Source organism: Thunnus maccoyii, chromosome 11, assembly GCF_910596095.1.
Source record: "Thunnus maccoyii chromosome 11, fThuMac1.1, whole genome shotgun sequence".
Lineage (NCBI taxonomy): Eukaryota > Metazoa > Chordata > Actinopteri > Scombriformes > Scombridae > Thunnus > Thunnus maccoyii.
Genome location: NC_056543.1, coordinates 28,694,960 through 28,714,111, shown reverse-complemented (window position 1 = coordinate 28,714,111; position 19,152 = coordinate 28,694,960). Strand labels below are relative to the sequence as shown.

At 40.4% G+C, this 19,152-nt stretch overlaps 2 protein-coding genes across 4 annotated transcripts; one reads left to right on the top strand and one right to left on the bottom strand.

Annotated features, from left to right (window-relative positions):
• Positions 1-26: 26 nt before the first annotated feature.
• ska3 (spindle and kinetochore associated complex subunit 3) lies at positions 27-6,259 on the bottom strand. Of its 3 annotated transcripts, XM_042426589.1 has the most exons (12): positions 6,029-6,259; positions 5,828-5,912; positions 5,664-5,725; positions 5,087-5,258; positions 4,534-4,969; positions 4,312-4,376; positions 3,868-4,067; positions 3,479-3,679; positions 2,391-2,573; positions 1,843-1,922; positions 1,201-1,340; positions 27-507 (listed from the first exon to the last, which is right to left on the bottom strand). In XM_042426589.1, exons 3-12 carry the CDS (start codon positions 5,706-5,708, stop codon positions 362-364), a joined length of 1,668 nt encoding a protein of 555 aa, XP_042282523.1. In that variant the 5' UTR covers positions 5,709-5,725; positions 5,828-5,912; positions 6,029-6,259; the 3' UTR covers positions 27-361. The 3 variants fall into 3 exon arrangements, with proteins under 3 accessions (XP_042282523.1, XP_042282521.1, XP_042282522.1); XM_042426587.1 differs by lacking the exon at positions 6,029-6,259 and having other exon boundaries at positions 5,828-6,022; XM_042426588.1 differs by lacking the exon at positions 6,029-6,259 and having other exon boundaries at positions 3,868-4,064; positions 5,828-6,022.
• Positions 6,260-7,746: 1,487 nt separating this feature from the next.
• On the top strand, positions 7,747-19,144 carry LOC121907358. Its single transcript, XM_042426878.1, has 5 exons — positions 7,747-7,846; positions 8,035-8,116; positions 8,193-8,382; positions 9,847-10,050; positions 18,391-19,144. Exons 2-5 carry the CDS (start codon positions 8,064-8,066, stop codon positions 19,123-19,125), a joined length of 1,182 nt encoding a protein of 393 aa, XP_042282812.1. The 5' UTR covers positions 7,747-7,846; positions 8,035-8,063; the 3' UTR covers positions 19,126-19,144.
• Positions 19,145-19,152: the final 8 nt, after the last annotated feature.

Genomic DNA, 19,152 nt, shown 5'->3' with positions numbered 1-19,152 from the left:
ATGTAACACAATAAAAACACAATAAATTTGAATGAGGCATTTTATACTGTATGTGCAGCAATGTGTGCTGACTACAGGTCAGTTTTAATCTATAACAAATCTACAAAAGTGCAAATTATTTACCAGTCATGCATAAGAACTATTTACAGTCTAGACCTTCTAGATAAAGATGTCATCATGCTTGTATTTGGCTATCTTAGCTTAAATTTAATTAGCTGCAGTTCTCTTGTAATGTAGTGAAGTCAGAGGTTGCCAGAGTCCAGCATCTCTATGACTAGAAGATGAAAGTATAAGAAGGCTTTTGTGAGTTGGGTTGAGACCAGATCTCAGTCACAAAAAGTGTGATATATCCAAGCCACCTTCAGTTGTGTAAGTTCAGTTTGTACACAGACCCTCCAACATGCTCCAGCCTCTTGAGCTCGCTTAGACACAGGATGTATACAGGGGTCTTGGTTCCAACACTGGTAATCCTCCTCAGCTCCTCCATCTGAAACTCTGTTTTTTTTCCTGCAGAGGGCACCACAGAACAGCTACGGATTAGATGCATTAGACAACAGCTGCAAGTCCAAAAAGTTTTCTTAATAGTTCCCATATTGTTTCTTTTTCTAGGTACCAACGATATTATCACAGCAACCTCTGGTCCTGACATACTTTATTTTGCTTGGCTGTAAAGTTATTTGGTAGAATTAGTTGTTTTTCAAGTGAATAACAAAAGCTGTCTGAATGTTACGAGTTACCACGAGTATGAAACCAACAATATTCAGCTATATCTGTATAATCTGCCTTTCTGTTTTATTTTATGCATTTAAACTGGAGGAATCGCCTTGTTTTGGTCTCTGTGTAGTCTTGACTGGGTTTTGAGTGACAAGTCATTTTGATAAAGCCTTTTTTTTTTTTTAAATGCCAAAAAAGAATAAGTCAGAAGTTCTCTGGTTGCAGCTTCTTCAGTGTTACGAGTTACTAAAACAAAAACATTTGATGACATGAGCAAGAACTCTGTGGAAATGTGATGAGCATTTTCCATCATTTTCTGACATTTCATAGACCAAACGATAATCAAGAAAATGGTTTGCAGATTAATTGATAATGAAAACAATCATTAATTGCAGCTGTAAATATTCAAATTAAAAATTCATTCCTTACTTCATTCCCACTCAATCTACTGTCAGTGTCACCCCCCAGTAAACCCCACAGACTGACCTCGACACTCTGCCATGAAGTTGTTGATGTTGTGGACTGTCTGGTTGAGGTTGTGCAGAGTCATCTGCCTCAGGTAGCTTGGCAAACTCTGAAACTCGCTCTCTGACACCAGAGACAAAGTCACAACTCTGGAGAGAGGACTGCATGGAAGGACAGTTAAAATACAAATAAGTTTTTAAAAAAATCTACATGCATGAATGCTATCAGGACAGCATAAACAAAACAACACGGTAGATGGAACTAAAAACATAAATCATCATCTAAACATGCGAGACAAATGTTAGTACATTCCTCAACATCTCTAATATTCTTTTCTACAACCCCGCAGCTGTCTGCAACTTCAGGAGGGAGATTCTATAAAAATCTGGTAACGCTTTACTTTAACTCCCCATATTTAGCATTTATAAGCATATAAGCAATGATTTATAACACTAGCAGATTTAAGGACATTTTAAGCATGTATTAATGTACAGTACTTATCATTTCACAACTGAGTTCTCCTATACTGTCATTCATGATCTGCTGAAACACCTGCCTCCACTTAAGGACGCCCACAGGAGGAGTTGTAGTCGTGGACAAATGTTTATGACTGATAAGTAAGGGCATGTAAAGGGGAAGGTGTTGTTCTCTCGGCTAATTCACCTGTTTTTAGCTTTTTCTGGTCTAACATGTGGATTCTCAACTTCCGTGGTCGCTTTCTTCAAGTGAGTTTGGGACACAAGCTACAAAATAAAAGAGAAATCATATGTTAAAAAGGTGCAAAAGAAGCAGATTATGAATATACTTCATAGTAAACCCTAATATATGTAAATGTAGTTGCAGAGAATGGCAGGAATGTTGAATTTTACCAGTTAGAAATCTGGCTATGACATTCTGTACATGTAGCGTATGCTTAGGCATCACTATTTTCAGGGTTGTTTTTTTTTATGAGTTTTGAAAGTCAGGAATCTTACACATTTTTATTTAGCAAAAAGATAAAGGTTATTTGATTCCTGTGTCAAACAGATTTTAAGAAGTTTTTTTGTAATGGCAAGAAATTAACCCAAAGACTGCTTGAAGGCAGGACAATAAATTTAAATCTAAAAACTTATCAGAAATATACAATATTGGTAGTAAATCAGCTAGGACAAAAACTACAAGCAGTCTTTTCAATGGAAAGATGTGCTATTCATGGAAAAAAAAAGACTTACTTTACAGATGTCCTGTGTAACAGAGCTGAGGTCTGGCCTCTCTGGGGTGCTGGGATCTTGGTAGTCCCCCCTGATGCAAGGTGTCCCCAAGCTGAACTGCTGAGTGGGTCCATCCAGCTCCAGACGGCTGACAGTGGGATCCTTAGCTACGTTTTCAAATTCACTAAACTTTTTTGCACTTTTCTAGAGGCAAACAGGAAGACAGGTAAAACGGCAAACAATTAGATCAGCTCGACAAAACAGTCTCTGCTGGACAGGAAAAAACAGTAATAGTAAAACATCATGTGGTGTGTTCCCTGTTCACCAGCCAACATCTTAACCTAACCAGAGCTTCCTCTGATGCCACCGCTTTTCTACATTCTCAATAAACAACAAACAACCAAAGGCTGCTGTTGTATGGCCTCAATTTGATCTGTTTTTCACTGTACAGAAGTCAACAACAATTATGATGAATCCTGGCTCACTGGCCCCACATGACTGACCAGGTGCGGGACAAGTATAATACAGTATATTTTGTATAATTACCTTGTGATACATTTATTGATAAATTGGTACATAGAAATGTTTTGTGTGTCATTTGCAATTCTGTGTTGCTTATGATTTGTGTGCTTTGTTGAACTGATATTAGTTGTTTACAAGATTTGCTTTCCAAAATGTTAAATGTGCAATCATTTTTTTGCTATTTTAGGGCAATAATTCCCTCTATAGTGTATCATAATCTATCTAAAAATAGAAAGCCAGGACAAATACAATAGGGTTCTAACACTGGTGGTGTTTGGACACCTAATCAAGAATCCAGAAAATTCTATTTTATATTTGTAAACTCTATATGAGCAAGTGATTAGTTAGTCCATATTAAGGTGAGGAATTATCATAAATCCTTTCTAGTGAGTCTTTTGGCAATCCATCTGACGCTTGTCGAGATATTTCAGTCTAATACAAAGTGGTGGAACGACCAACTGACAGCCCGACATTTCCATCCCTAGAGCCATGCCGCTAGCGTGTCTAAAAATATAGTCAATTTTGCAACACAGCAGTCAGTGTGACTTGTGGAAATAGAAATTTCACCAATGATGCTTCACGCTTACACTTTGTAAAGAGTTTCCCAAAACAGACTCAAGGTTAGGCATCTCCAGCGTCTGCTTGTCCTCCACACCTATGATGGATATCTCTGGGACATCGTATTCCCACTTGCGTTTGGAGCCGGTTGCTGCATGATGAGTTGGAAGTTCGAAGGTGTGGCTGTCATCGTCAGCTTGCATGTTGATAGGCTCAGGCTGTCGTGCACTCTGCAAAACATATGCAAAGAAGGCACACACAATGAGCAGTAATTCTGTGGTTCAGTGAGTCTGAACAGGGAAATGAAGAAATTTTGTTCACATTGGTATCAGCTAAAATCGATTTTAAAATGTCAGGATAAAAGAAAAATCTAAAAAAATATCGGAATTTAAATATTTCACACAAAAATTAGTTATACCTTTTTGGTGCTGACCAGACGGTTCACGTATGGGGTTTTAAACTCTGGGACCTCAGGGGTGGTGGGCAGGTTTCCAGGGCAACCGGGGGATTCTGGGTCAGAGCCCCCTTGTGCAGACGGGGTGCAATGAGCATTTGTCTTTTTGATCTTGAACCCCGGGGTGCAAAACACGGGCGGCTCTGGAGAGTCCAAGTTGTCTGCTAAAGGGAATGAGAACAGTGGGAAAGTAAAGCTGAAATCTAAGGTCTATACAAGTAGTTCCTCATTTAAATCACAATTTTGCAGATTCTTTAAAAATCATATTGACACCATTGTTGAAACATTTAGAGGGATACCCACTCCTATGTGTGAGTCTAAAATGATCAGACTTCCAGCTATTAGGAAAATGTTAAACCCAAGGATGCCTGGTCAGAAACAAGGCATAGACTGCAAACAATTTCATACCTTTTGTCTGCAAACTCTCCATCAGAGAGTTCACTGGTGGTACTGGGAGGTCCTGCATTGGTTTGCTGAGGAAGGCAGAAGACATGGATACAGGAGCAGGAGGCAGTGAGTATAGACTGTAAAAACAACTCTAGCAGTGCTGTTGCAAATCCTGCATGTTGCCAGTAGAGATCAATAAAGGTTATATACTGTACACATTATGTAATAGTCATTATGCTGTACCTTTGGGGCTTCTCGACGTTCTTCCGGAACAAGTCCATGGTGAAGTCATTGTTCAGACACATGGTGTGCTCAGAAATGCCAAAGTCATGCATCTGGGGTGGTTGCAGCTCATCCTCATCCATCCGCAGAGCACATTTGGGAGTTATGGGCATGGGTGGTGTTGCAGGCGCGTTGAGTGTGGGTTGAGGGAGGCTCATCTCAGGCATAGGCGGCACTTCAGCGCACCATTCTGTCCCAGCCAGGGTTCTCTTCAGCTGCATCTCAGACAGTCCAAAGTCAGAGAGCTGCGGGGTTCGCAGCAAGTCAGTGAAGGGTGGTGGTCCCGCAGGAGAATGGCTCACTCCAGACTCCTCCTGGCTTTCCTCCTCTTCTCCTGACTTGTTTTCATTTTCATCCGCCGCTTCGTCTTCCGCCTCTGACTCCTGAACTTTGGCTTCTGTGTAAGAAGCAGTTATAAATATAACTATACAGAGAAAATAACATGAAACCCAGAAACAGATAAACTAATAACAGTCCACAATGTTTGACTCCCACTGATACAGTCATTACTTACTGTTTGGTCTCTGGGTATCTCTGGGAGACTGGTAGCCATATTTTTCCCAGTGTCCCTTTATTCTCTGGATGTCATCAGTGACCTTCTTCTCCATCACCCTGCAGGCCTTAATGAAGCTGCTCACCTCGTTCACCTGTGCTTTCTGCTGAGCCACCTGATCCTGCACCTGCACCTATATGAAGACCAGACCGGAGTTGATGTGAATTCTCCTTTTAAAAGTTAATAGAGATATAGTGGCTGATGTTGCAGATAGAGTGTTGAAGGAATAGCACTTTTAAAGTCTTTGTGAAGTGTTTACAAACCTTCATGATGAGAAAAAAATCATTCATTCTGCATGTAGCGAGGCAACGAGTTTATTTTAACAACATCTCAACTCTAACTGTAAGAAAAGTTACACTACAGATAAGTTACTATATGTTAACACTATATCGATGTATTCAACGTTGTACATCCTGGCACATTCCGTCTAAACGGAACACACGTTAATTGCTTTGTTAAAACGTTTTAATGATTTGCTTAAAATGGTGTGACATTAAAATGTGAGATTTTAAAAGAGTTTGGCGTTTGGAAATCATACCTTGAAGTTCCTGACGTCACAGTTCAGTTCGTGATATGCTCGCATTGCTTTCGCCGTTGTTTCTGAAATGTGAACATTAACAGTTATATTGACAAAATGTAAATGGTTTATACATAGTCTGTCAGGGCTGGACAGCGGGGCTTGCTTGTCAGTGTGTCACTCACCGCTGTCATCGTCGTTGTTGCGGTTTTCAAAGGAGTGCTGAAGCTTTCCAGTTTCTGTTTCCAGAGTCACCGCCAGCTTCCTCAACTTGGTGAAGAACCGCGCCGTCGGGTCCATTTTCAGACAAGAGTGTTATGCATCAAAATCCCGACCAATTCCTACAACTGTGCTGTCGAGCCGTTAGTTTATGTTCTATTCCCTACCTTCAATTTTCGCGCCTCTTCCGGCTGCCTTATTTTTTCCCACCCGCATTAAGCGAAGACCCGCCCTCCTCTGCCTCTGATTGGCTAATACTCGTTGCCTTCGTTGTTAAGATTGGTTAGATTTAGGCACGAGGAGTGAAAGTTAGGGTAAGAATATCAGGGTAAACCAATCCCTGATATTCTTACTCGCAGAACTTCTTAATCACAGAATGCGGGTGGGAAGAAACCATAGAAAAAAGAAAAGAAATTATGCCTTCCGGCCACACAAGGAACACAATTTTCTTCTTTGTTGGTTTTTATGCGCTGGGCATGAAAGTCTCACACTAGCGCCCCCTATCTTGAAATTTGGGGTTTATTTCTCTTCACAAAAACACAGGAGTGTTAAAGTGTTGAAGAACAAGACGTTTGTGCAAAACAGAATTTATTTAACCGGTCTGATTATTTTAAAACATTGGAAAATTTTAATGTTGTGAAAAAAGACACATCTAGGTTACATGGTTCATCTTGGCATCCATAACTGGGGGTTTTCAGAATGCACATTTCTCTGTGAATAATTTTGTCTGTGTATTTGTTCCATTTGTTTATGTACGGGTGGGCCCCCATTACTGGCTAATATGATTGGTTTAATTGCCTTATTACGAACCAGGTTTGAATAGAAACACACATTTTGTTGCTATTTTGATGGACTTAAGAGGTAAAGAATATAGATATCTGTGTACGGCTATGCACAAATGCAACCAACTGAATAATATTTAAAAGACCAATGTCTGGAGTGTTTGGAGGACCCTCCAGACATGTTTTAAGATGTACATAAAATACTCTACCTTGAATAATAATTTATGTCTGATATGGTTTTCCACAAAAAAATAAATAAATAAATTATCTTGTTAAAATCCTTAAAATTACATCTAGTCCTTCTCACTCATTAAAAAAAAAACAGAATCTATGAATATGCAAAAATATATTTCATCTCATAACTTTAACTGCTGGACACAATATGTCTCCTACTTCACTGTAAAGTCCATTATCAGTGTATGTGCACTGGAAGCTTCAAGTTTCCACATTGCACTTGTGTAAGCTGAATATTGGACCGGGATTGGCTCCAAACTAGTTGTGATGTCATAAATCCTGCTCGTAGGCCCACCCCTTAAAATTGGATTTTCAATAAACACAGAGAAACTTTATGTCTTCAGCAGATGGATGTGAAAACAGCCTGCCAGTGTCAAACTCCGCATATGCACGTACATCATGCTGCACAGTGAGGCTCAAACATTTAACTGTAGGAACAAGAAGAAAAACACATTTTTGAGTGGAGGAGGACTTTAAGGAGCAAAGTGATGGATGGCTGTTTTAGTCTAATTCTAATTTAATTCCTGCTCAGGATTGTGTTTCTGGTTTCCTCAGTAGTTATTTCTGTCATATGTATCACCATTTTAAATATGGGTGTCATTGTTCCATATCAGTGCACCTTCTACCATACAGTGTAGAGTAAAAGGTTATAAAATGAGTCCCTGCTGCCAGAAGATGGAGCCGTTTTCTACAAAGCAACAGGGGTCAGATACATTGACCTTGATTTTACAGACTGACTTTGAGGACCTGCATTATTATGTCTAAAACCCCTATGAATTAAATAATGTGAAAATGAAATATAGACAATAAATAAATACCTCCTGAACAGTAAACCTATCTACAAATTTACATAACATTTCCCTATTATACCCTCATCATGCTCTCAATTTCAGATGCAGCTGTAGCTGGAGGTGTGCAGAATTCTTATCAGATATACTGGAGAGGGTATAAATATTGGACAGACTGAAGGTCAGTACAAACCTGCACAGGGAGAACAATCGAGCTGAGTTGCAAAAAGAATTTAACAAGCCTTAAGTTTTGTCTGGTAAAGCAGCGGTGAATACATTTACACAAATGTCAAACATTTCTAAGTAATGGCAAGTATTTCTTATGCCAGTTATCAGGAATGTGGAGTTAATTGTTCACTTTCTCCATAGCTAATTCATCAGTACTCAGCTCTGGAGCCATGGCACTGTTTGGAAAAGTGTTGGAGCCAGTGGGCTACATGCAGACTGTGAGGTGAGTTTCCTCTTTGAACATGTAGAACATGCTCTGCTGATGTTCAAACTGAATAAGGAGTGTTTGTGGTGCTCAGGGTCCTGGTGCAGGGCATCTGCTCCTACCTGGGCGGCAGTGCCACAGCAGAGGAGACTGAAGTAGCCAAGAAAGACCTGGACCAAATCGATCAGGAGCTGGGAGCATCAGGCAATGGCCTGCTGGACGACCAGGAGGTCCACAGGCTGGAGGATGACCTGGCTGTGGTCTACTACCAGCTGGGCACTGCGGTGAGGAAACTTTCCATGGCAGTTATACTCAGTAGAGCCTCTTGTTTTAGTATTTGGAACTCAGATAAGCATAGTAAATGATAAGAATTCTTTAAAAAGGCAGGAATGGAGTGTGGCTGCTTCTTCTCTTTATTTTATTATCAAGACTGGGTCTACCTTAAAGGTGAAGCTGCGTAATAGTTACAGCTGAAGATCAATTAGTCAATGATTAATCAATATAAGGTATCCAAATGGTGAAAAAAAACCCAAACATTTTATGTTAAATCTACCTCAATATGAGGATTTTCAACTTTTTTTACTCTTCAAACAAAATAATTAACTGGAAGATCACACCTTGGCCTTTAGGATCAAAAGTCCTTATTTTCATAACTAAACAATTAATTGATTGATAAAAATGTAATAACTCAATAAACAGTTGAATCTTTTATTCTCTCATGCAGTAATTTTGTTGTGGGATTCAGTGAATTGCTCATCAACACAACAGGGCAGAAACTATCATAGCTGTGGTAGAATTACAGCTGAACAGTGTTCAGTGATCTTGTTACCGGTTTTCATTTTCAGGTCGATAGCTGTCGATATTCAGCACCTTTAACTGCAACACTAGATTTTGGTAGCTTTATAAACATGAACAAGGGCTATTAAGGTGGAATTAACCTTGAAGTGACAAGCGCTCTGCCAATTTTCCTAAAATGATGCATGGCTGAATTCATCATGCTAAGTGTATTATGTAAATGTAGATACACTATGTGACCAGATGTATGACTGAAGCATCTGTTTAGTTTTACATGACCTTAATAGGCTTATGTCATTTTATTTTCCCTTTAATTATTTCAAACTGATAAAAGTTTTTTCATTTATAATAGAGCATGTATTTGTGAGAAAATCTCTTAAATGACCAGAGTGCACAGCAGCGATTTCATGTCACAACTTTTCCAGCATTTGAATTAGAGAGAAAAACTGGATTAGTTTAGTTGAATCAAAAGTGACTCCTGTTGAATGTAAATGATTTTAAGGACAGAGTAACCAGTGTGAGTTTCAGCATATGTTGTTTTTGAGGGAAGAATATTGAAGAAAATTTGAGTATTCATCAGGAAAAAACAGCTAGATGTGAGCGCAAACAAGCTGAAATTCGAACAACAAGGTGAAGGATTAAATTGTAGCAAATTTTGTGGATGTTTTTTAATGATACTTTAAAGTAAATGTCATATTTAGGGTTTTTTCGCAGCAAAAATAGGTCTGGGATACTGTACACTTTTGGTATCTTTTAAAAGCACTGAAGATGTCCTCTGGACTTTGATATGGGATTAAATTACATAACTCTACATAGGCAAGAGGAAACAAATGTGGTGAGAGAAGTGGAGAGAGATAACAGAGAAAACTCATACCTCTGCTGCTATGAATGGGAGTGTTGATGCTTGACTAATTTATCTTAAAAGAATACTCTCTGACACCTGCTTTTCTCAGGTGAGAGCCCAGTCAGACTTCACCAAGAAGGAGACGGAGGTGTTCCTCCAGTATGTGAAGGACTACCGACTGGAGAGGCAGCTGACGGCGCTCTACAACCGGCTGATGGGTGTGTCGGCGCTGACTGATCAGCCCACACTGCTGGAGGAGCTCATACTTAACCGCAAACCCAAACGCTGGGAGCTGAGGGAGTTCTGTGTCAAGGTTGGTGAATGTGCAGGGCACAGTTAGTAGGGGTGGGGTTGGGGGGTCAACTTATCTCCCTACAGCGGTCATTAAAGTTTAATTTTCTCTTATTTTACAACTCATTATACAGAGGCACGCACCCCTGCTTAACTACAGCAGGAAGCCTGAGGTGACATGGCAATCTACCATTAGCGCATGCACACAGACACACACACACACACACACACACACACACACACACACACACACACACACACACACAGACACACACACACACACACAGACACATACACACACACACACACACACACACACACACACACACACACACACACACACACACACACAGACACACACACACACACACACACACACATGCATGCACAATAAGAGATTTGCACAAACAGCATTTCAGTTGGAACTGTAGTGCAACTGATCTGTCTGATATGTTAATATAATATGTTTTCTTTATCATGTCAGATTCAGGAATTAGATGCTATTTCAGATGGCGCCTCAACAAAATAATGCATATATACCATGTATCTTTGAGGACAAATTTATATGAAAAAAGCATTGAACAGTGTAGCTGTACAGGATTAAATATTCAGTTTCCAGACCAAAAAGATAAATGTGACAGAAAAACATTGAGGTCCTGTGGGGAATGAAGCATGCTGCATCTATCTTCTTGGTATGAAAATAAACTGAATATTTAATTCAGCAGAGCTCTGACCTTCTGTTGTCTTTCTTTTGAGCTGAGTTGGCAAATTCCCTTTTGTCTACAATGTTGGTTCAGGAACAAACATTTTTTTTTTTTTAATCCATTAAAGGGAGCAACAACAACTGACTGCTTCAATGGTTGTGCTTCTTAGGCTTTAAACTTAAAATTCAAACAGAATTGAAAGCCTGAATATTGTATTCTCTGTGAAACAACATTACATAACAGAAATTCAGCCATTTTAGCATAGGGTCACATAATATATATTATGGTCAATAATAATCATCATAATAATAATAATAATAAAAAACTTTATTTGTAGAGCACTTTTCAAAACAATAGTTAAAAAGTGCTTCACAGAGCATTGGAAGACCGCAAGCTTATATAGAATGAAGAATAAGATAAAAACCAAGCAAAACTAACAAACAAAATCCAAGCACAATAAATATAAATTAAGCTATAAGGAGACTATAGATTGAGAACAGGAAAAAGCATGTCTATGTAAGTGTGTTTTAAGAAGGGACTTAAAGGTTGAAACTGAGGTAGTGAGCCTAAGTTCCTCTGACAAGGCATTCCAGAGTCGGTCTTGACAGCAAAGGCTCTGTCACCTTTAGTTACCAACCCTGATCAAGGAACAGCCAAGAGATCCTTGCAACAGGACCTCAGATGGCAATTCTGTTCATAAGGGGTGAGGAGTTCAGAGATGTATTGGGAGCAAGACTCCGTTTAGCCTTGAACATAATTTGTAAAATTTAAAAAAATGAACAGAGAGAGGGCAAGATAGGGGCGATGTGATCACATTTCCTTAAATTAGTTAAAATATTGTTGCTGCATTTTGGACCAGCTGAAGATAGGAAAGATAACTTTGGCTCAAACAAGAGTACATGGAATTACAGTAGTACAACTATGATGAGATAAAAATGTGGATGACTTTCTCCAGGTCAGCAAAGGATAAAAAAATCTTTTTTTTCTGATATTTCTTGAATGAAGAACGCAGGACTGTACTGTTTTCTTGACTTGGGCATCAAAGCTAAGGTCAGAGTAAAAAAGCACACATAGGTTTCTAGCAACAGGTTTAATATGTATTGACAGATTGTAAAGCGTATTGCGGATGGACTGAATAGAGTTTAGTGAGCCAAATAAAACTGCTCTCATTTAACTGAAGGAAATTGTTGGGTATTCGACACTTAATTTCACCTAGGCAGGATATTAGAGTATTTAAAGCACTGGTATCAGTTAGTGTTATTGGTACATATAGCTGGATGTCATCTGCATAAAAGTGAATATTTATTTTATATTTACAAGTAATTTCCCCAAGTGGAAGCATATATATAAAAAATAGCAATGGACCTAAGACTGAGCCTTGTTACACACCACAGGTAGGATGGACAGTGGAAGATGAAGCATTACCAATAGTGACGGAGAATGTTCTTTGGTTGAGATATGATTTGAACCAACAAAGGGTGGAGTCAGAGATGCTGACCCACTTCTTGAAGCTAGCAAGATTCTATGGTCAGCCATGTCAAATGCAGCACTAAGGTCCAGGAGTATCAGAACTGAGCAGTCACCAGTATCAGACACAACCAGGAGATCATTAATAACCCTCTGAAGGGCAGTTATGCAATGAAGAGACCTAACTAGATTGAAATTTCTGAAAAATGCCTTAACTATTCATTCATGGTATTAACTGAGATGATACTACTTTGGAGACTTTGGAGAGGAAGGGTAATTTGGAGATTGGTCTTTAACTATTGAGGTCCAGGGGATCAACATTAGGTTTCTTTAAAAGTGGTTGGATAATGGTGTGTTTGAAATACGAAGGAACACAACCAGTAGCCAGTGAATTATTTATGACATGTAAGCTGTGTGGGCCAAGGAAGTCAAAGGTCTGTAATAGAAACTTAGTGAGTATGATATCTAGGGGACATGATATGGGTTTCAAGTGTGTAATTATCTCTTCTAAGGTGGAAGAGCTATTGGTTCAAAGTGGGTGAGATGAATATGGTTCTGGTGAACAAATGATGGGATCAATGAAGGGTCGCCACCATGTGGTGTAATCTGGAGCATTATAAGAGAGATTTTATTTTATTGATGAAGTACTTTTGAAATTCATCACATTTTTCAGGAGAGGATTTGATCTCATGGCTTGCGGGGGAGCTGGTGACGTGGAATTACACTGAATAAAACTCTCTCACAACTGACAGTTCTCAGAAATGAGATCTCAGAAATAGGATGATCTTGCTTCCTTAACTGCTGTCTGATATATGCACATGTATTCTCTCAACATTTCTAAGTTAACTTGTAGTTCATTTGCCTTCCATGATCTTTCAGCATTCCTACAGATGCGCTTCAGAGCCCAAGTGTGTTCATTAAACCAAGGCAGGGCTCTAGCTTTAGATTTCTTGTCTCTCAGAGGACCAATAAAGTCTAAGATAGTGATACACGTACTGTTAAATTACAAACTAGGTCTTCAGTGGTGGGAAGGGACATAAGAAAGGTGCTAGAGTTAGTGGCAGTGGTAAAGGCTTCATAAAATTTGACCATAGACTCAGTGCTAAGGAAGCAAGATCTAAATGGGATGCATAACTTGGAAGCAGAGGCAGACAGCATAGCCTTAAAGCTAACGGTATTATGATCTGACATACCAGCATCCTCCACAGCCAGGTCTATGAGAACAAAGTCAATCATGCCAGTCAAAGGCATGTCAGTACTAAGTCTAAAATGTGACCCATGGAATAGGTAGAACCACGGACGGACTAAATAAAACCAAATGATTCAAATAAGTTTAGGATTTCTCTTGCTAAGGTGTTGGAGGGGCAACATCTGAGAACTCTTGCAAAAAAGCTGGATTTGGTTTAGGTGGTCTATAGACAGAGCATTCAATATACCTTGGATGGTCCTGCATAATCTCTGGTAATCTGCTGGCTATTTCCTGGATCCTCACACTATTTTGGACTATGGAGTCTCCTATGATCACGGTCGTGAAGTGGGATGGCATTGGAGCTGTGCTGGAACTGGCTGCTATGCCAAGGGATGTTGTGTAACTAACACCCTAGGGTTCCTTTGCAGAGCCGGAGTGACTGTAGGGGGGAAGGCAGGCTTACTTCGGGGTGCCAGTCCAACTGTTTTCCCTGTGGTGTCCATAGATGAGGGAGACCAGAGGCCTCCCCTTAGAAGAGGAAAATCCTGTTCATTCAGGGTGTTAAATCTGTTGCCCAGCTGGATGTCCCAGGATGACAGTATGCAACAGGGACTCTTCTTGCTGTGTTTGCTCTTACCGACGGTGGTCTAGGGCTCCATTTGCTGGGAGGTAGAGCTAACTGGAGCCTTCGGTCTAGCACCTAGTTTGCTTCCAGCCTGGGAAGGAGCTGGTTTGGAGCATGGCACAATAGGGTCAGGTTCCCCTCCGGCCACGATTGCAGATTTTTGTTTCCTAGGATGGCAATAGAATGTTCTGTGAAGACCTGCCCTACTCTGCCTCTGATTTGCTCTGACCCTGATATTCTTACCCTAACCCTAACCATCTCACTTCTTATGCCATCCTAGGAAATGAAAACTTGCAGTCACAATAGCATTAGCAGGGCCAGTGCTGACCAGGGATTCAGGGAGCTGTTCATCTTCTTTAATGCGATAAAGGGTGGATATTCTTCATTCCAGTTAGGCAATTTTCTGGCTAAAACAGAAACAGCTCGCACACCCAGGTGGAGAGGTAAGTGACGATATGCCGGGCTGGCTAAATATGTTGTTTTTCAGTGAAATGGTGGCATGGTGTGGTGAACCTCTCCAACGTGGCTCTCCCTACTCAATAGTTCTATTTGTGTTTCTCATACAGCTCTCACATAGAGCTCTCTATCCTATTTCTTATGTAAAAAACTGCAAATGACTGAATGGTCACTTTTTAAAACAAAAGTCATGTGTCCATTAGTCCATCTGTCATTCTGTAATGCCCCTGAGCAAGACACGCAGATCCAGCCTGTTACTGTGAGAGGCAATGGACCTAACAGAAATTGCATCAGTCACAAACGTGTTAAGTCATGTATTGTATAATTATCTTTTAAACATAATTAAAGGCATGACCTAGGTTGGACCTGCATCTACCCCTTATTACAGTGTATTTAAGATTGTTTGAAGAGCAGTGTAAAGACTTCTGAAGTGTTTGTCTATTTAGAAGCTGCTGTTGTCACTGCTGTACGCACAAGTTTTCATCCTAGAAACTCACATCAATCCAGAGTCCACTTATCAAGGGGCTTTAGGGTGTGAGGGAGCCAGACTCAGTGGATTAGGCTTAATGCTGAAGCAATTGCTGTGTGCAATTGGTGCTGAACAAGTGATTTATTTGTGCAGTGCTCTTTTCAAGGACTTGTTTGCTTTATAACCTGATTTACATAAATGTATTAGTAAGTAAAGTGAAGCCCAGTGTTTTCACTGAGGCGCAAAGAAATGCTAAATTTGCCCTTACGGTGCAGTTGTAGTGAATTTTAGTGAAACTATCTAACAAATAATTTGACACACCAAACTTAACTTCAGTGTGTGTAATGAGATGAAAAATTTGCAGTGCACAGCAGTAGCACAAGGTTTTACTTTGAGAGAAGGGCAGCAACTTCTATAACTAACTGTAACAATCAAAGCCACCACTGTAAATCATGTGTAAAGACTGGAGAACCTGACCTTCTGGTGCAAAGGAATCACAGTTATGTTTCTTTAACCTTGAAGAACTTATCATTTATAAACATGTAGGTGATAAGTTTATGTGTCATGCTGGGTTTCCTCTCCTGCTGGCACAAGAACACAGGCTCTTTTTTAGTAAATTAAATACAATTTGAAGTTCACATAAAATAAATGTACTGTAATGTAATGAAATAAATGATGAATAATACAAAAACCTCAATAACTGTTCATCCATTCATTTTCACAGCCATTACCTTTATAACTTCAAAAGATCTGCATAGTGAGGGGCATGTGTGTACTGACCTTGGATAACTTTGGATACTTCTCTTTACAAAAAGACTTTGTGACATCTGCACGGTTTATATCAAGAAGAGAGGGGAGCTTGGACCGCCTCACAGTGCCATGGGCTCACTTCAGTTTAAGAGAATGAGCCAAAACAGTCGTAACCACCCTCTGTCATGCTGTCATGATAAGATTTGGAAATGCTTTTAAAGTCAGAATAGATCACAACAGTGGTGTACTGCTACAGACAATAAAGTTTCATGAACAACTAATTAAAGCTGCATAGACATGATTTTAATATAAGCTACACCTGTTTCATTAGCCAAAATTGGAAAATGTGACTTCAACAAGAAGTGTGTCTCATTCTCACTAATTGAGAAACTAGGTATTTGTCAAAATTAAGTTCTTTTCACATTCTATCCAGAGAAAGATGGACTCACAATTGGTAGTTTTTCCTGTCATCTCCTTGGTGTGTTTAAGCATCATGGACCAGCAGGGTTGGTAAAAATAAATGTGCTGTGTGCTGTTCATTCAAGTCATATGATGACTCTTTTTGGCTGTAAGAACTTTTTCAGTAACCCAGGAACTCAAAGGAACTGCACTCAAATGCAGCAACGTGGGTTCCTGCCTGACTAAAATGTTCCCAAGAAAGTAATTTCCAATTAATTTGCATTTATTCAACCTGCAAGACTGAGATAAATAAAACATAGCTTTTTTTGAAAATTGTCTCAGTATAGTTAATTATTTATTAAAGCTGAAAATTTATCAGACAAACTTTCCCAAAATTAGTTTGACATTTTGGGAAATACACTTTTTCATCTTCTTGCCTAGAGGAAGATGAGAAGATGTCCTCAGATAACCAACACCTCTAAAGCTCACAATTTAACACGTCATATCTTCCTTGTTTATTCTGTACAAGAGTGGTATGAATCTTCTCATCTAACTCTGCGAGAAAACAGATAACCTTATTTCCAAAAATCAAACTATTCTCATAAAGGACCATAGCCTTCCCCCTCACCCTCCCCTTCCAAGTGTGTAGGGGAACCTATGGTGGCTGTGAAACTTGCGAAAACTGTGAAAAATGTGAAAATTGTGAAAACTGTGAAAAATGTGAAAACTGTGAAAACTGTGAAAACCGCGAAAGGCCTTCTCTAGAACCAATGTTTGGTTTGTCCATTCTCAGCTACTGTAGAAACATGGCAGTGTAACATGTCGGGCTCTGTGGAGATATAAAGGGCTCCTTCTAAAGTATTGAAAACACAACAATCTCTAATTTCATGGGATTATACACAAATTAAAACATACTTATGAATATTATATTCCATTTCTGTTCTTCTAGATGCCATGAAATTCTACACACTGCACCTTTAAGCAAAGAATATCTTGTGTTTTAAATCTTCCATTTTTCTTACACCCTCCCAACTTCAGTTCAAACATAGTCTCACAACAAATATAACAGAATGACTCTGTATTGTTGCCTTGTTGGGTCTGAGGATCTCACACAAATCCATTGCTTTTTTAAAGGTACAATGTGTAAGAACTGGCCACCTGATCCAAACAAATAGGGGGCAGCAGATAACAGAAAGCCCACCCCTCCTCCCAAACACATCAGCCCACCACCATTATCAATTCAAATCAATTCAATTACCAAAGTGCAGCACCGATCAGTTCATCTGTGCTGCTGAGATGGGTTAGGCTTAGGGGTTAGAGGCTGCAGCAGCGGTATCTCCGACAACACTGGAGTAATTTTCTGAATAGGCATTATTTGGATAAACTGACCACAAATCTAAATGGGGGAATCTAAATGGTTACTTCCTCGCCTGAATGAATATCAAAACTTAATAAAGTGACATATTGACAGTCCTACAGTAAAAAATACAGCACTTTCAGCCTGGCTCCGCCATTGCTGCTGGTGGCTCTGGAGCATTATTTTATTTCCCACCCACATTCTGTGAAGACCCGCCCTACTCTGCCTCTGATTGGCTAATACTTGTTGCCTTTGTTGGTTAGGTTTAGGCATGAGGGGTGAGATGGTTAGGATTAGGGTAAAAATACCAGGGTCAGAACCAATCAGAGGCAGAGTAAGGGTGGGTCTTCGCAGAATGCCAGTGGGAAAAAAAATACTGCAGCCTCATCCTCTCATGCTAGACTGAGGAGGGCAGACTGGATGCTACAGTGACTCACTATTGCCCTTGAGGTACAAAGTGGTATTACAAGACAGGACGGGCTGGGGCTAGCTGGTTAGCATGCTCACTTTGACATAATGTCAAAACTGTTATTTCTTCACATTCTATTGATAATTTTGATTAACTTTTGAAAGTTTTAAACTAAAATTCTGGCCAAATCTTATAGATCGCACCTTTAATCCATTATTGGCTGTTAGATGTGGTTGAAATGCAACCACTGAGCTAAAGGGAGTTTTAGCACTTGAGGTTCCCAGGTTCTAGGGCTACTTGGTCAAAAAGGCCCATTAAAGGATTTCGGGGAACTTCACAATTCACTTCTGTAGGGCAAACACTGTGAAGAGTTGCAAAGAACAGCTTTTATCGTACCAAACACTTTCTGAATACCATTCATGTGGTAAACCAACCCATCTGGTTTTCCCCACAGGGTAAACCACATGCTCTGAACTCTTTCTGACTACCTGTTTGTAAGCTCTGACTTTCTCCTTCTCCTCATCTTTCTTTCAACAGATTAACTTTGTCTTGGGCACTGGTCTGCTGTGCCTCTTCACGCAGGCTTCTCTGACAGGCAGAGACCAGCCTTTGCTGATGAAGACCTGGTCCGACCGAATGGGTGCCCTCTACAGAAAGATGAAGAACACAGGATGCCGTTGCTTAGGCTACTTCCTGGAGCAGGCGGAAGAGGATGTGCGGCAGCAGCTAAATGAGGCCGTGCAGAACCGCCAACCTCCTGAGGAGGCAGCAGCATGCATCCTGAAGACCCTGGAAAAGAACTACGATTGGCTGCGCTGGGCAGTCATGCTCCACCCCGCACCAGGCCCGAAGGAGGATGAGAAGGATGAGGAAACACAGGAAGAAAAGGAGGGCATTCCAGCTGAACAGCAACTCAACAATTTCCTGTCCATCACGTCTGAAGCACCAATCCCCCATGTGGTGGCATGCTACCGTGACACACCCACCTCACTGGACAAGAGCCGTATCCACCAACTCATCGTGGACCTGGAGTGGAAGATCCCCAACCCGCCGCCGGAGGTGTACGCTGCCATCGAAGAAGACCCGGGCAGGGCACAGCGCTATCTGGCCACACGCATGCTGAAGAAGCTGCAAGAGGGGCTGGGGTCTGCTGTGGCCGTCCATGTGGTGCCAGGCAGGATGGAGATGAAGTGCAACTTCCCTCCAGCCTCATACTACCTCTATGAGTACAAACACCGGCTGGCCTCGGGCACCGTGTGTGTGTTTGGATAGAAAAGAGAGGGAGGCAGATTTCAGAGA